The following is an 18,452-nucleotide window of genomic DNA, read 5'->3' on the forward strand; positions in this document are numbered from 1 at the left end:
TTTGAAATTTAAAGAAAAAATTTATTGAAGATCTGAAAAACAATTCCTAAAAGACTGACTTTTCCAGAAAACCGTAGCTACACAATGCATTGCGTCTATCATGTTAACACGTGCATCAGACACAAATACAAAACCATGGGACAAGCCACCGTTCTTCCACAACCGGAGCAAAGGGACGATGCCTAAGGGACAGCACGGACGGCCTGCGGGCTGGGCTCTTTACTTGAAGCACCATAAAAAAAGGAGCACAAACGGACGAGCGTGTTCAGGTATATCCACGGAATCGAACCTTTGGCACTAGGAATCAGAGCAGTGTGTCATACAGCATTAACACATATCATAAAAGTGCGTAGTGTCAAAGGGATAGGACCACCAGCATTCAGAAGCAGCTTTGTCGACTAGGCAATAAAACACTCTACAGTATGTCTCTCGTTGTCCATCACTGAATACACTGGTAGCGACTTTGAAATGAAGGAAAAAAGAAAAGAAAAAAGGAGCTATAACCCCTTTTATTTTCTCTGCTTAAGTTCAAACAGAAAACAAACATCAATTCTGTTATACACTAACATTTGCAAAGTACGTCATTTGTACAAGAGGAGGACTAAACAAAAATGTGTTTACAGAAATCCAAACAGCGTGTCAGCGCCGCGCCTCACACGGCCTTCCGATGGTACTCAGGGGGAGCGACTTCGTAATCGCTGGCACTAAACAAGGTTGCAGAATTCTTTGCCAGGTATCTAAAAATAAAACATTATTCATTATGAAGACGAAAGAATCGCAGACCTCAATCCAAATCAAGGCACAGAAGCTGCACAAAACAATTTCTCTTAAAACATACTAAAAGGCAACCTCAGAGTAAAACCACAGAATTACAACTCAGGTAGTCAGGGTTATGGACCGAATGGCACACAAAGGTCCAGAGCTGCTACCCAGTCTCGTCTTCAGAAGACCAACTTGAGAGCCTGGACCATCTTTGCGAGACAAATGTTGCATCATTAAAAAAGAAAAAAAAGTTTATTTATTTATTGAGCGAGAGCAAGCAAGCACAGGGGAGGGGCAGAGAGAGAGAGACAGACAGAGAGACAGAGAGACAGAGACAGAGACAGAGACAGAGACAGAGACAGAGAGAGAGAGAGAGAGAGAGAGAGAGAGAGAGAGAGAGAACCCCAAGCAGGCTCCGTGGTGTCAGCACAAAGACTGATGTGGGGCTCAAACTCATGAATCGGGGGATCATGACCTGAGCCGAAAGACATTTAACCAACTGAGCCCCCCAGGCGCCCCACAAATGTGTCCTAGAAGAGCATCTAGGGGTTTTTCTTAGCTCTCTGAAACTCCTTATATTAAATACAGACTCACAAAGTGACACTTTTGAGTTTAAACTTTAAACAAACACCATAAAAATCAAAGAGACCTGAACTAAAGTGTCAAGTCCTAGTACTTTCACTTCACAAAGAAACCAAGGCCAAGACAGGACTCTACTTCTCACCGGCAGGACAGACTACAAGATTCGCAGGCAGCGCTGTGGTTTCAGAATTATAGAACACATGGTATGATTTTAAGAAAACTCAAATACGGAAATACATGGCCTTTCCTCCCAAAACTATGCCCAAGAAATCATCCCGTTTGGCATGGTCCACGCTTCCGCAGATCTTTCCAGAGACTAAGGAGCTTTCTCTGTAACTGAGGAGAATCGTCCCCCCACACCTCTACAGCAGCTCGATCTCAAGTCCGCACAACCCGGGAGCTTCCCTACCAGCGCACTCAGACCTGCTCGCCTTCAACAGCAGCCGGGCCGCCTGGAACTCTTCACCACTTACACACACAGGTCTCAGGGGCGCCTGGGGCTCAGCTGGCCAAGCACCTGGCTCTTGACTCAGCTCAGGTCATGATCTCAGGGTTCCTGGGTTCCACCCCCTCATCAGGCCCTGCGCTGACCCTGCAGGGCCTGCCTGGATCCTCTCTCCCTCCCTTGCTCACGTGCTCGCTCTCAAAATAAGTAGACACTTAAAAAATTTTGTTATAGATGTTTATTTTAAATCCCCATGTATTTGGGAATCTCCCTGCACTTAAACATTTCTACTTGAACTTCCGGCAGACACTGTGGAAACCCCGTCTAAGAGGTGCAGAGTCCAGGACTCCCCCGCTTCTTCAGCGTATGTAACCACGGCCACGGAGACACGGCTATTTTGACTGCCGGAACACTGATCGGATTTGGGGAGCCCACTGGACTGCCCTTTCTGTGCAATCCCAATGTCCTACTTTTCACTGGCTTGCTCACCTTTATTAAAAATTCTTTGTACTACTTTATCACAGAATTTTCACTGTTTACGTAGTCAAAGGATTTCCCATATTGAGTTTAGTATTTGTTTTGCCAAAAGTTTATTTCTTTTGAGACAGAGAGCAACAGAAGGCATGGGTGCACAAGCTGGGAAGAGAGGGAGAGAGAGAGAATCCCAAGCAGATTCCAGTCAGTGAGAGCCCAATGACGCAGGGCTCGAACTCATGACCCTGAGGTCATGACCTGAGCTGAGATTAAGCTTCAGACACTTAACCAACTGAGCCCTGCCCCGATTTTACTACTTAGACTTTTCTCACTACAAAATAACAAAAGTATTACCACTTTTCTTTCATTAGCTGAACAGTTTCAATTTTAGTTTTAACTTTTGATTCACTTAGAATTCTGGTATGTGACAGTCAGTGTGGATCTGATGGGTTTCCTTCCAGAAGACTAGCCAGCAGGTCCTGTCTGTCCCCAGTGGCTCCCAGGTGCCACTCTGCCACCCGTGGTGTTCGCTGTCGGCACTTGTGTTCCATTAACGTCTCTACTCACTCCTGTACTGCTCTCCCCTGCTCACGCTGGCCCTCCCACGCCTACCATCCACAGTGTCCAGGTGCCAGAACAGTTTCCAGCACGCTGCACTGAGCCATGTTGCCCATGTCAGGCCTGTGGGTACACTTACTTCAGGAAATCATGAAGATAATTCAGCAACAACGCGAGACTCTTCTCATCCAGAGGGGTGTAGGCCAACATGGCTCCAATCCGTACTGCAGAGACAAGACAACGTGGCCAAAGTTACACCCGAGGTAGCACCATGGATGGGCGCTGGTTTTACTATGGGACCAAAGGCAATCATCACGGATTCCTTTAAAATACATGATCCCAGAGACTCTAACTTTTAAACAGATTTTGATGTTTCATATTTCCTATTAAAAGCCCAAACTGAAACGGAGTTACTTCAGAACGTTATTTTCTGTAACCCCTTCATATCAATCAGGAAAGGCAACACTACTAAAACCCGGAAGGACGGGGCTCTGTCACGAAGGCACGTTACCGAACAGCCGCAGCAGGTGCGGCGCCCCGTACACCTGGGACATGGGCGCGTCCGGGTGGTCCGCCAGGATCTCCGCGTACTGCGGCCTCTCGAACTTGTAGAGCAGCTGCGTGCCCAGCATCACGTTGAAGTACTCCTTGATCCCGGCCACCACCTCGTTCACGGCGTACTCCCTACAGACGAGAGCGTGCGCGTGTGAGCGGGGCACGGACAGCCGAGACACGGGGGTTCCCTCGACCCACGGAAGAGCAGGGGGCCGGGGCGCAAGGTTTAACTAATGACGATGTTTACCCAACAGATTATTTAAAACAAGAGACTTAAACAAAAACACAAGAAAAATTAATGCCAAAAATAAACCAGTGGTCAGTAAACTACAGCCTTCAGGCTAAGAATGGCTTTTACACTTCAAACGGTTGTATTTTAAATGGTTGTATTACTCACTCCATGCAGAGTAACTTCAAATCAATTTTACTAAAATATTTACTACCTGGCCCTTTAAGAAACAGTTTGCCAACCAATTAAATTCTATTTTGCTAGTTTCTGATGGCATTTAGAGGAAGAGGACATTTCAAAAGATTAAGATTTGGAAATAATTCTTAAAAAAATAATGCCTTTATATATACTTATAAGATTTGTATATTCTTACTTATTATCTGTGTTTCCTCGAGATTTCTTGTAATTTGCATAATCCTCTAGAATGGAATCCACGTTCTTCTTGGCAGGAAGATAAAAGAGCTATGAAAAAAAGTAACACCTGAGTACTAGTATTCCCTTTTATGAAGGAAAATTACAATGGAAAACCTTAAGGCAATAAAAGACCACCTGACAGTATTACAAAGTAGGAAATGGCGCCCTCCAGCATTTAAAACATGGGTCATGTAGCTAAGGAAGTAAAAGTTTATTTTAATAATTTCAAGGAAGTACCCACTGTGACCAGCAGCTGCTGCACTGGACGGCACAGCCCCAGAGCCCGACATCTGGTAGGTAGACAGACAGACAGACAGACAGACACACACACACACACACACACACACACACACACACTAACTCACTCACTCACTCCATAGAAATGCACCACGCAGAAATGTACCTCCAGGACACTGTCATTGTTTACTGTATGCACACCACATGCCACATGGTCTGACATGAAATCTCATGTCCTGCTCATGTTGGTAGCGATGCAGGGACCCACTGAGACACAGAAAGGCTGAGTAACTTGTCCAAACTCTAAGCGGTGAGGCCAAGGTCTGAACACAGCAGTTCAGCTCCAGAACCAAATGGGTCCACACTTGTATACGATGGAGGTCTCTTGAGTCTCCTTACCCCGCTCCCGGCCATACTGTTTGTTAAGAACTTGCTCTCTGTCCTATCAAGTTCTCCACTTTGGATCTGAGGACCACACGCTGGCAGGTCACACACGCACCTCACGAAGCCGTCATGTCCTTCACACTAGTAATGAGACGTCTCAGCTAGAAGACGCAGGTCCTCCCGGAGGCCAAGAGCACGCTGCAGAGTGCTGGGTGCTTCCTATGCTCCAGGAGCAGCACCACCGTGGGAGCTGCCCCGTGTTCAGTGACAAAACAGGAAACACACACCACTTCGATACGACGCGTTTTTGGGGGGTCCTATCCTCCCGAGCTCCAGAACTGAGTTATCGTCACCTTTTCTCACTATATACTCATGGACTGTTTTCCTTTTCAAGTCATGCCTTCTGAGGATCAAACTGTTCAGTCTCTGAATTAAAATAATATTCACCAATCACAGCCCTTCACTAGCCATGTGTGTACGCGCTCCCTAAAAACCCGCTCCCAGGTCAGCACGGGCGTATCCGACAGACGGGCCTGTGCGGCGGCCCAGGTACCTGCTTCTGCCGGGTGATCAAGTCCCAGTCGTCAACAAGCCACGGTTTCAGCTCTTCGGGAATCTTTACTTTCACTTCGACTCTGTTCATAAATGTTTCCTCCTAAACAGAAAAAGGGAGACCCTAAAAATCTGGCTTTTCTTACTCAGTAACAGTCAGGGCTTCTCTCAATCTTTGGAGGCAGCACGTACTTATGCACAGACGTATACAGATATTTTTAATTTCAGAGACAGAGAGCGAGCACGTGTGCCCAGAAGAAAGGGGCAGAGGGAGAAAGAGGCTCTGCACTGTCACCTCGGAGTCTAACACAGAGCTTGACCCCACGACCCTGGGCCGCGATCACGACCTGAGCCGAACTCAAGATGTGGACGCGCACCAGCTGAGCCCCCCGATGCCCCTGCGGTAAAGTACTCCAGCGGACCGCCAGAGCCGGCACTTCAAACACCGTGAATGAAAACTCTCTACAGCTAAGCTGCTGGGAGAAAAAAAGCTTCTCTTAATAGGTAACTGGTCTACTCAGTACCTTTTCATGTGAAGGCAAAAATCCTTCAGTGCACTTTTCTCTAAATGAACACTCTGATGCACTTTACCCTGGTATTTCCGTGCTTCCTGTTGATAGCCAAGGACTATCCCAATAGGATTACCTTTAAGTTACTTCTTTATACATAAAATTAAACGTCCTGACTTCTAACGAAGTCTCCGAGAACCTGCCTAAAGATGCCTCTTCTCACAGCACCCCACTCTTTCTGAGGACCCCACTGCTTCCTAACCTCAGCTTCAGAAGTATAAACTATCAGTTAAAATAAAAACTCTATTTGCAAATTCCTAAATGTGGACATCAGAAATAAGACATTTTAGCACTAACCTAAGAATTCTAAATGTCTATGCGCACACACACACACACACACATATGGAGACTGGATAACGCGTTTGTGGCATTTCCTGGTGGGTTTATTCAATCACCTGGGGACATACTAAACCTTCTCACGTGACCTCGTAAGTCTACAGAGTCGAATACCAGTGAGACACATGGTCCCCTGCATGACCCCAGAGCTTACGAACAAGGAGGACGGTGAGCCGGGAAGGGCACACACGCAGAAACACACGCAAAATAAAAGAAAGGTGTATTAAAAAAATCCTTACTCCCAAAAAGAGGAATTGTTTTCATGTCAGTGGTTAACCACGTTAACACGTTTTCAAGATTCAAGCTCTGACTATATTATTGCACAGACCAGAAACATTAACGTACTATTCGTAACGTTCAAGAAAAACTCACATTCTCAACGGTCGGGTCCACTCGGGCCCTTTTCTTGCGCGGAGGCTGAGGCGTCTCGCTGGTACTGCCGCCGTCCCCGCTTCCAGGAGCTAGACACACACATTTAGCGTTAAGCAACACTTTAGCAACATTATCATCTGACATTTATTTAAAACTTTGTAACTCTTAAAATTTAACAGTAATTTCAAAATGGAAATGTTACAAAGGTAAGATAATTAATTTAACAAAGTTAATATTCTTACTTTTCTGTTTATTCTTTTTGGTTTTCCTAAAAGGAGAAGGGGAAAAAAGAGGAAGAAAAATCAGTGGTTATTGCTAGTACACCTGCCCCCGCGTACATTCCCTTTTACCAGGGTTAAGTTCATAAAGAAATATTGCCTTGAATGGAAAGATTGGGGCATAAATATGGTTTCCTGCTCAGACATCTTCATCGATAGTTGGCTAAATTCACACCTCCCTCCATGTAATAGAAAAAAAACCCAAAATCACATTGGGAGACTTCTAAGATTATAGATGATATTAATTTACAAGTTCACAGCATGCAAATTATAAATATATTAAAGTTCATATCACATTATTCTACAAAATCCATGCCCCAGGTTTATATTCAACTTCAAAAGTAATTCATAAGCCTACTACTACATCAATTTTCTCTACCAACTTCAGCATGATAAGAGATTAGTATTAAATAAAGCATTCACTGATGAAAATCCATATTTTTTCCATACAAGAAAGTTGTTGACTTTTAAGAGACTCCCTTCTATTTTTTATTTTAAATATTTTGTTGAGTTTTGAGAGAGCGAGCGAGCGAGCGTGAGCAGGGGAGGGTCAGAGGGAGGAGGAGACACAGAATCCACCAACAGGCTCCAGGCTGAGCTAGCTGTCAGCACAGAGCCGGACTTGGGGCTCGAACCCACAGACTGTGCGATCACACCTGAGCCGAAGTCAGACGCTTATCTGACTGAGCCACCCAGGCGCCCTAGCCCCCTTTCTATTCAAGTCCTAACGAACACTGCTATGCAGCACCTTTCCAAAGAACGTCGTTTGTTATGACTTATTCACAAAAGTTAGGGGCCACCCAAATGTAACTCACCCAACTCCCTAACTAACCAAGATCTCCTCCAAAAGAGCAAACCGTCAAAATGCATAATTACCTTAGTTGGTCACATCAAATTCTTAGATAATAAAGTCAGACCAGTGACTCTAAAGCAGTAATTTTGTACCTCTCTAAAAGAAACTATTTAGAGCAGTTTGTTTTGAATCCTTTGACAAGAACATAACCACTCCTTAAATTACTTGTTTTTAATGAAAATAACCAAGTCACAAGAAACAAAATAATCCTTCTAATCAAAGTTCTCCATCTGTCGTGTGTGCAGGACTTCCACAAGTAGGTTTTAATATCAAGATGCTCTAAGCTCTCAGAGGCAGCAAGGGACGGTTTCCCGGGAGGGGGTGTGAAATGTTAGCATCTCACATATTCTTACCATGAGTTTCAAGACTATTGAAAAGGCAAATCTGCCCCCAAAACATTAAGACTTTGTCCTACTGAGAATATTAGATTTGTAAGAAAAATACAAAACACACACATACGCACACCGTAAAAAGGGCTGTGAGTGTACTCAATGCGGCTGAATTAAGCACCTGCCAATGAGCTAAGGGGTAAATTTATGTATGTTTCACCAGAAAACAAGGAGGGGCGGGTGGTAAGAAAACCTGCCGGGAAAGTGAGGAGTATGTAACAATTATGTATCTCCAACAACTGAACACTGGAGAAAGAAGGTCTCGCTGGCACTTTCCAAGTTGAAACGCTCCAGTTTCCGTTTCCAGGGCGCGCTAACACAGGGCGACGGGCGCACACACGGAGCGTGCAGCTCGTTTCTACACCGACACGCAGAATCACAAGAGAAGCAGCGCTGCTTACACTTCGACGCTCTTCTGCTGCAGGCCGGCGGCCTTCTTCCCCGGGGCGGCGCCTCTCATCTTCCCCTCCGCATACTGTTCCCTTCAAAGACAGATTCAATCAAGTCGTCATCAAGTGAGTACTTACATGGAAAAACAAATTGTGCCGGCTTGATTCCATTTTGAGATTTATATTCAAACTGAGGTCCCCTGCTCCCCTCCCAACTAGAAGTCCCACAGCCCAGGAGCCAAGATTACAAAGTGTTTCCAACTACAGAAATTTCCAGCAACATCCTGCTGGTTCCTACCTAACTCTACCAACAGATTCGAAATGGCCGGTCTGCTACGACTTCCTTTCTCTAGGAAAGGCTCCTCTGATTGAAGTCAAAGCCACAACACGGCAGCTGACAGGTACCAGGAATCATTTTTAGGCAGGCAGTCAACAGGATTTCTACTGTTCATTCCACTTCCCACAACTAATTTATAGACCCGTCTCCTCATAGTCATGTTGCCAAAACAAACTCACTGATTGGCCTTTTGAAGTTCTCGCTGTTTCTGCAGATTGGTGTCCACGTATTTGAGTACTCTGCTTTCTGGAACCCATTCATCCCAACTGAAAAAGACAAAAGTTAAATGATCATTCAAAGGTATTTTTACTACTATTCAGACCCCGCCTCCAATTACTTTTAGAGATCCAAGAGATAAGACTTTGGATTTCTCTGAAGTAATTTAATTAACTGGGACTACAAATCCATTCTCAACTAAAGCGAAAATCCAGTGAAAATCTGTTCTGTAAGAGAAGGAAACTTTATATCCTCAAAAGCAGCAGCTAAATCTTAACTGCCAGATTCCAAAAACAGGTTATCCAAATCCTTTCTTAAAATGCTTTAGAGTATGGCACTGAACATTAACAGTTCCTAAGCAAGGGTGTCTGTGTGGCTCAGTTGGCTAAGCACCTGACTTCTGCTCAGGTCATGATCTCACAGTTCGTGAGCTCGAGCCCTGCTTCAGGTGAGCACCAGCCCCACTCTGGGTGAGCCCTGTGCCCTCTTTAGAAGGAAAAGAGTCCTTGGGGCTCCTGGGGGGCTTAGTCGGTTATGCGTCTGACTTCAGCTCAGGTCATAATCTCACAGTTCGTGGGTTCGAGCCCCGTGCCTGAGTCTGTACTGACAGCTAGCTCAGAGCCTGGAGCCTGCTTCCGATTCTGTGTCTCCCTCTCTATCTGACCCTCCCCTGCTCATGCTGTGTGTGTGTGTGTCTCACTCTCAAAAATATATAAAAACATTAAAAAGAAATAAGAAAAAGAGTCTTTAAGTAATTATCCTTACAGAAGAGACTTAAGAATTTTAACTTCCAAAAAAATGAAGCATAAAGGTCCATAAAAAGCTGACATCTTAAAGAACAAAAATTACTCGGCTAATTAGCTGTATGTAATAGCAAAGTTACAGAACTAACTGTGCCTCACTTTCACCACCTATAAAATGGGAGGTACCAGTACCTACCCTTACAGCCCTGTCACAAAAAATAATACTTGTAAAACAGTTCAGAGTCTGACCCACAAAAAACATTCAAGGTATTGTCAGAAATCTATTAGGTCGATCACACTCAAACACCACCCGCACCGACTCCGCGAATACTGTACATCGAACGATTACAATGGCTTATCAGACTTCATCGTCCTCAGGCTTCACTCACTCATGAGCGCACGGACTTCCAACACAGAACCAGAGACGGCTTCCTGAACATCCAGAGGAAGAACCGACCACTCTTTAAAACATCTAGTTACTTAAGCGCTCTGGCACTTGGAAAAGCTCCTTCCTTCAAGATGTCTGAGTGCCCAGGGCCTGGGTGGCTTAGTCAGTTGAGTGTCTGACTTCAGCTCAGGTCACGATCTCGAGGAGCTGCCATCCGGGAGAAGCCTGCTTCTGATCCTCTTCCCCGCCCCCCACCCCCACCCCTGGACTAGTGCTTTCTCGCTCTCAAAATTAAACATTAAAAAAAATTTTTAACCACAAAAAAAGGTTTCTGATATTTTCTCCAAAGGGGAAAACAAGGTATTTCTTAGGGAATGCTTAACCATTCATGCAAAGTGCTTCTTTTCTCCTGCTGAGGGAGCTCCTTTAGTGACACGATTAGTATCCAAAGCAAATGACTTCCCACTTCTGACCTCTTACGTGAGATAACCAAAAAGGAGAATGAATAATTAAAAAGCAATCCTCAACACGATTTCCTAGAGAGAACTTGAAAACATGCATTTACCTAGAGGTCAGGAGGGGGTGGTGTACTGAGGGGGCTCCTTCAGGAACAGGAAAAAGGCCTACAATATCCTCACGGGTCTTCAAAGAGTGTTCAGAGCGCCTGGGCCTCCCAGCACTTCTGATACAGACAGCACAGCACAAAGTGATCTCAGTAACCGGGTCCAGAGTTTCGCTGAAGCTTTATTAAGATTTATTCACCAATGGAATATTTAAATGTCTGTGTCAACAAGTTCCAGTAAGGCTTTTGATAATTTAGAAATAGGTTATCTATTGTGCTTTTGAAAAAAATGTATACTTACTAAAGTTTTAAAAATTCCAATTTGCAGATTGGGCTTTTGTTCTATGATTTTCTAAAGGAAATCTTACAAACCATTTCCCAAATGAGAATCTTATTTTTATTTACACATTTACTTCCGTCTATTCCAATTTTCTCTGAATTAGGGAGAGCTGACCAATTTTTATTTACCATGAAATTCCATTGTAGTTCTCTGCAATCCCTTCCTCCTCTGATGAAAATGCATCTAAATAAGCACTTTGATCTAAAAATCAAATCAAGGGGCCCCCCTGGCTGGCTTAGTAAGTAAAGCATGCAACTCCTGATCCCGGGTTCAAGAGTTCGAGTCCCATGCTGGGCACAGAATTTACTTAATTTTTTTTTAATGAAAAAAACAAATACCAAATCAATTCTGGTTTCCTTTATGTGTCAGAAGCTAAAACCCTTGCTGAACCACAGGAAAATTAAATGACCTCTTTTGTTCTGAGGAACTTCACTACTAGGCTACTAGGCTAGTAACTGAAGGCCAAACACACACTCAGACTTTTACAGGTCACAAGCATACAGAAAGTTCAGAATTTTCTAAAGGCAGCCTGTCACTAACTCCCACAATCACAATGACCCAGGACACTGCTCACACAGCACTAACTTAAAAAAAAAAAAAAAAACCCACATAACACACTTGCTGGGCTGCTGAATAACTGCTCCCCATTTCAAGGCTTCTCTACTCATTAAAAAAATCCCATTTTCCAAAATTATGTTGATTTATCTACATTCTAAATCAACTACAAAAAACACATCTTTGCTCATTAATATCCTCAATTTTACATCTACAACGATATGAAAGATCTCCAACATGGAGTGCCATTTTTAAATTCTTTTTCCAGGGAATTTATAAAATTAACTTTAACAAAATCTATGTCGTCATTTATTTGTGTTACTGAACTCTAACAAAGGAAAAAACATTATTTTGAAACAGTAAAATTAGGAAATAGAAGCATTTGGCACTTTCAATTTCTCATAAGCTGCAACTGCCACTCAAAATCCAGTCTTTAAGCTATACACATCTACATATAATTTTATACAATATTATACATAAAAAGGTTAAAGCACAAATCCAAAAAAAGTATTTAAATGGGAAGGAGAGCAAACCTATGCCATGAATTTACTATTTGTTTTTCTTTGATTTCCTGGACGAGCTGTAACTTTCCTGAACGTAATATGCATAAAGACAACACTATATTACCGGCAGAGAACGGACACTCTCATCACAGGGCAATACGGTCAGCTGTACGAATACTGACACAGCATCAGGATGTAAAGGAAGTCTAATACAGCACTGAACTAGGGCTTAAACATTTTCTCAACAGGAAAACTACAATACATACTAGGAGCCATATGATAAACTCTCCTGGATATTAGAAATAATTTAGCATTAATACTGAAATCGTATTTAAAAAGTAAAAAATTTACTTCTAGAAGACAAAAGGATAGTTTTTAGGGAGCCTGCGTGGCTCAGTCGGTTAGCTGTCCAACCCTTGATTCCAGCTCAGGTCACGATCTCTCAGTTTCGGGAGTTCAAGCCCCACGTCAGGCTCTGGTCAGACTCCGTGCTGATGGATGGAGGCTGCTTGGGATGCTCTCTCCCCTCCCCCACTCATGCTGTCCCCCTCAAACAAACAAAAAACCCAAAAGGATAGTTTTCTCCATTATCTTCCCAATTTCTCAGTGTTTAAAATCTTACCTATCATTATTAACTGGAAAAAAATTTACAAGTTGTCAAGAATGTACTCTGACACATTTTAGATCTCTACCATTCTGCAACTACACTAATGGGAGAAAAGCATCTGGTGTTTCTTCTCAGCTAAAAGCATTTTCTGAAAAAAATCTCTAACAAGCCCGGGCCGGTAAAGGGCTGTGTGAGACGAGACCAAAGTCACAGGGCCAGTGACCGTCACAGACACCGCCCCCTCCCGCCGCACCCGAGCGGCCCTCCAACCCGCCCCCGACGGCCCGCGCACGCCCAGAACTGGGCACCAGAGCACAAGGCAGGGAACACAGAGCTGTAAAAGTTGCTGGAAAACGATCCCCCAAAACTACTTTCTGGCAATCTCTGAAGGACGAGACACCTTAATAGAAGTAATTTAAAACCTCTCATAGTAGAAATCACAGGAGATTTCATTTCAAGCACCAGAAATGAGTAAACAGGAGTAAATTATTAGATGTGACACATCTGTGGGTCCCAAGAAGGCAGATCCAATGCTGAAAAAGAGCTCCACTGGCTTGATATTCTAGAATGTGTTCAATCTGTGACCACTGTCTACTCCCAGTAATGGATCAACCACTTCCCTTACTTAAAAAAAAAAAAAAAAAAAAAAAAAAAAAGCCTAACTCTTCAAGGTGAAAAATTAGGTTTAATTAGGCGATTAAATCTCTGTGTCTGTGTTAAGCCGTATTGTAAAAAATGAAGCACATGGGGGTGCCTGGGTGGCTCAGTCGGTTAGGCCTCCGACTTTGGCTCAGGTCAGGTCTCACGTTTGTGGGTTCGAGCCCCACGTCGGGCTCTGTGCTGACAGCTCAGAGCCTGGAGCCTGCTTCGCATTCTGTGTCTCCTTCTCTCTCTGCCCCTCCCCCTCTCATGCTCTGTCTCTATCAAAAATAAATAAAACCATTAAAGAAAAAATTTAAAAAAAAAAAAAAAAAGAAGCACATGAAATCACTCTCTGCCAACATCTACGTCCCCAAAATTCAGAACACAAGATGGTCATTACTTCCTAATAAGGCAACTTTCCTTTTTCCTTTTCCAGGCAGCAAAATCCAACTAGCTCTGAGTACAACTGTTTGTAGTAACATACACAGTAGCTGTGTGCGCAAAGGCAAAAAACTCAAGCTGTCCTAAAATGTACCAAAAGCAGAAAAAAAGCCGTGGACTGACCAACGATTATCAGACGTTATGCTAGAACATGAGAAATAATCCAAAGTCTTTAAAATGAAATGGTTGCGGACCTTAACTTCTATTATTTTCATCCCACCACAGATGCGGCATCCTTGCCTCAATCTGTGTGAAAACCATCCGAGAATTAAGAAGCCCGGGTGGCCCAGGTCATGGTCTCACATGACCCCACAGTCCGACAGCGCAGAGCCTGCTTGGGATTCCACCCCCGCCTTCTCTGACCCTCTCCCACTGGCGCTTCACATCTCTCTCTCAACATAAAGAAAGCAACTTAAAAAAATGGGTAAAATTTTTTAAATAAAATTAAAAAAAAAACTGGTTTGTGACACAGAGGACACAAGCCACCTTGTTAGAAATAAAATTGTTTTTAGAGATCTAATACCAATACTCACTTTTTATTCCAACCACTGTAATGTATAAAGTATTTCACTTGTTTGTCCTTTATGGCAACCTTCACACACTGAAATAAAAAAGAGAAAATTCACTCAGAAATCATTTTTGAGAAAGGCGACAACTAGCTGGGTGGTGTCCAAGCATTCGACTTTCAGAGGCCCTCCCCCCGCACAAGGCGGCCCACAGGCTGCTTGCACACAGCACCCTCTGCAACGGCCTGGGGCTCACGGTCCGGGGGAGTCAGCCCACAAAGCTGAGGGCCCTCATAAAAGGTCCCCTGTCCCTTAAATCAAGGGTCTCCAAAAACAGCTAATGAAAGCCATGTTTGCACTGTTTCAAAGTTTAGCCAGCCAGAAGCTAATATTTATTTCAAAAAAACAAATTCAGCTAAAGAAAATCACTTATACCATATTATTAGAAAGTGCCATTAACTTATGACAGGCAATAAACCGTTTTGCTGCAAAACATCAATAACTAGCAGAGTGACAGATGGAAAACATTTTATACTCTTCTTAAAAGCAGCCACACAAATGAGAACAAATCACTAAAGGCGCTAATAACTCGGACAAGTCCGAGTGGCCGCCCCGGTCGTGGGGTGAAGTCCTTGTCTGAGGCAAGCCCAGAGGACCATGAACTACTAACCGGGGGGTCTGCGGCCAGAGGAGAGAGGCGGGGCGGGCCACAAGCTGACACAACAAAACTAAGACCCTGGGATACAGATGAGCAGAAGGACTCACACCCGCCTTAAAACCGCAGTAAGAGGACGCATGACACTCCCGAACGGGTTCTCTGCGAACCCAGATTCGGCCATCTGAGAACTTTAAAGTCACACATCTATAGATTTAAAACTTCTGAAAAGCAGTGAAAATGCTTATTATTTGGGGACACGCTTCAAAATTAAGACCGGCTTCGAAGACACATATAAACTACCCACCAAGAATGTGGCAGAAATTGCACGTAACTCACCGCTATATTGCTAGCATATCGTTTTTAAAACCACTATGAAAACCAGTCACACCATAAATATCTGTGCTAAAAATTACAACAAAATACTAAAAACACTTTTCACTTGGGAATTCATTATTTCATTTACCTCTGGCTAAACATTAAACCAGTTTTCACAACCAGGACAGGAACGGACAGAGAGGAAAGGAAGCTCCCTAGAACTCAAACTCTGACAGGGAAACCAACAAATAAAATTAAACCAAATGTGCGCACATTTCACCGTTAGGTTTTGGCCTTAGTGTATCAGTTGGCTCAGTGCTTACTCAGCAAACTGTATTTACACACAGAAGGATCACGAGTCATGAACGACACCACACAACGTGCTCCCACAGGAGGCCAGTCTTTTCTCTCCCTGCAAATGCTCCTTCCAACTCCTGGGTCTTCAGCAGGTGAGCAGGACCACCAGCAAGGCGGCAGTGCTTTCTCGGACCCACGCAGCAAGCGGCTAGACACCCCGAAAGAGAACAGGAGGGGCTCTGTGGACCACAAACGTAGGAAAAAGGCAACTAACCCTCTTACTACGCAAAAACCATCCAACCAACCAGCAACTTCAGCTAACTTGTCAAAGGGAAACAGGTTCCGTACCTTTGCTTCATAAAGAAGAGGCCCATGAAAGCACAGCACACGCTCACCTGTAAAAGTAAAAAAAAAAAAAAATTAATGGAAGCAAATAGTTACACACAATTGACTAGATTTCATACTTCTATCTTCATGCGCAATAGGAGGAATGATGAGCTGCTGGGGAAACAATAGGCGCAGAAGTGCACGAACAGGACAAGGTGACACCATCAGACTCCCTACCATTTGCGTATAAACCGTTCACTATCACCAGAGCACACAATAAACACAGAAAAGCAGAAATCCAAGTTACACAGATCATGGTGTGCCTGCTTTCTATGTTGCCTTATGAAGTCTGGATTTTATCCGAGAAGAACAACTCCCAAATCGGACCAAAAGCTTCTTTCGAGTTTTTAAAACTACAGACTTTCCGGGTGCCTGGGTGGCTCAGTTAAGTGTTGATTGACTCTTTGATTCTGGTGCAAGTCATGATCTCACGTTTTGTGGGATTGAGCCCCGCAGTGGGCTGACAACTCGGAACCTGCTTGGGATTCTCCTTCTTCCTCTCTCCCTTGCTCTCTCTCAAAAATAAATAAATTTTAAAAAGTAGTAAAACTACAGATTCTCAAGCTTCACCAGAGACCTGTTACTAGAACCTCCCCAAGTAGGTGGAGTGACTTGGCTTTGCTCAAGTTCTCCCCATAGTTCATTCTTATGCAGTGGTTCCCCTCTGAAGAACATGCCAGAAGATGGGCCTGTGCGGAGCTTCCAGGGAGACTGGAAATAGGGAAACAAATCTAAGACTTCTCCCAGCAGTCCGTGGTGAGAAATAGGTCTGAACCAAAAGCAGTGGGAAATTAAGGACAATTAATCAAAAGCAGAAAATGTAAACGGACTCCCAAGCTCACAGGAGCACTAACCAAAACAGGAACTGCAGAGAGGAGGTTAGACCAGTTTTGGAGTGAGTTGCGGGGGCTGGGGCGCATCCAGAGCCAAGCCTTCATTGACTACTGAGACCCCAGGGATGCAAGTAATGTAGCGCTAAATAACAGCAGCACCAAAGATCAGACCTGCGTCTCCTAACCTCACTCTTCAGGAATATTCTAAAGACACCTCGGAAAGGGCCTTAGTCCTCCCTCTTCCTGGCTGCCGCCAAAGACCACTGTCCTGGCACCAAGGCCCTCCCGACCTGCGCTGCAGCGACCTGGCCCTACCGTTGCACTGACGTGCACTCAACTCAGGATAACAAACGTCTCACAAAAGTGCAGGAAAAGCCTGGAAACCAGGGAAAAAGCAAACCATGGTATCAGGCTTTTGAGGCCTTTTTCCACTCTTAATCCTTCTAGTATCCCAGGACAAAAGCAATTCTGCCCAATGCTCTCAAATTCAAGGTTGATGAGATTCCAAGGCCTCATTCTCCTGCTGGTTTGTGCTCACCGAGAACAGGAACAAGCTACCGCCAACTGTGAATTCCTGGGAAGGCCTAAAACACCCAACAGTTTTCTTTACCCTTTGCTAGAATAGAATTTGAAGGAAGAGGATCAAGTCCAGCACAAAATAGTGACTCTGCTTAAAAACTGCCTATCTAACATATGCTGAGCCATTATTAAGTGAGACAAACTTACCAGTTTAAAAGAATCATGAAAAAAGTACTATTTCTGATAAGCCACATTTCCACCATCTCATAAGCTGGATTCTTCCACAGTGTGATTTAATTCAATGCTGTCACCACTAACAGGGTATTTACTTTTTCAAGGCATTCTCTGAACATAGTATATATATAACATTTTTTTCAGTTTACTTGAAAAGAGAGGGAGAGACAGACAAAGCGTGTACAAGTGGAGAAGGAGCAGAGAGAATGCCAAGCCATGTTGAGTTTGGAGCTTGGAGCCTGATGTGGGGCTCAAACCCATGACCTTGAGATTAGGACCTGAGCTGAAATCAAGAGTCAGGCGCTTAACTGAGTCACACAGGCGCCCCTCCTGATAACTAACTTCTTAACAGACGATCCAGCTGCTCTAACACGAGTAGAAAACATCTGGAAAGTGATGGCAAGGACAACACTCTCCTGAGCAGCATTCCAACCTTCCTCCGGGCCGCCTGGTTCCTCCGGGTGTCGGATTCGGCAGCACAGCCCCACACGGGCTCCCTCCCCGCTGCTGAGCTCCCCACCCACTCTCCCCTCCCCCCTAGTTTGGACTCATGCACTTTCTCCAGAGAACCATCCCTGACGGTTCCAAACCGCAGTGACAGTCCGTCCATGCCCTACAGTACGGCCTCCCTCTCGGGGCCACAGACGCTTTGGCAAGCCTATGCGCCACTTCCCGGGATGTTTTCTATAAATACGTGAAACACCTGGTATTACAGAGAAAACCAATGACACTGATAAGGTTATCAGAGCGCTGTGAGTGTCACGGTCTGATATTACTGACATCCTTAACTAATGGAGTAAACTCTTGGTTCATCCAACCACTGCCGGAATTCTGAATGAGCGAACCACCGAGTAGCTCTCCCCGCTGCACTGCCGGAAACGAACACGTACTGCCAGCACTCCTGCGGGGGCTGTTGTCTCGGAGGGGGCCGGATTCATCACGGAAACATCAAACTGCGCTCGGCCAAGAGAAAAACACCAGTCCTTATTTT

The 18,452-nt window shown here is 44.4% G+C and overlaps 1 protein-coding gene across 1 annotated transcript; it reads right to left on the minus strand.

Annotated features, from left to right (window-relative positions):
- MORF4L1 (mortality factor 4 like 1) lies at nt 1-15,896 on the minus strand (the record flags this gene model as incomplete). Its single annotated transcript, XM_029951422.1, has 12 exons — nt 1-737; nt 2,961-3,045; nt 3,333-3,505; nt 3,979-4,067; nt 5,194-5,295; nt 6,470-6,558; nt 6,712-6,737; nt 8,391-8,471; nt 8,895-8,981; nt 10,628-10,744; nt 14,246-14,313; nt 15,837-15,896. Coding segments are annotated over 12 exons (1,062 nt in total), but the record flags the coding sequence as incomplete, so codon positions are not given.
- Between the last annotated feature and the right edge of the window lie 2,556 nt (nt 15,897-18,452).

The sequence above is a fragment of the Suricata suricatta genome, chromosome 9 (genome assembly GCF_006229205.1).
Source record: "Suricata suricatta isolate VVHF042 chromosome 9, meerkat_22Aug2017_6uvM2_HiC, whole genome shotgun sequence".
NCBI classification, from domain to species: domain Eukaryota; kingdom Metazoa; phylum Chordata; class Mammalia; order Carnivora; family Herpestidae; genus Suricata; species Suricata suricatta.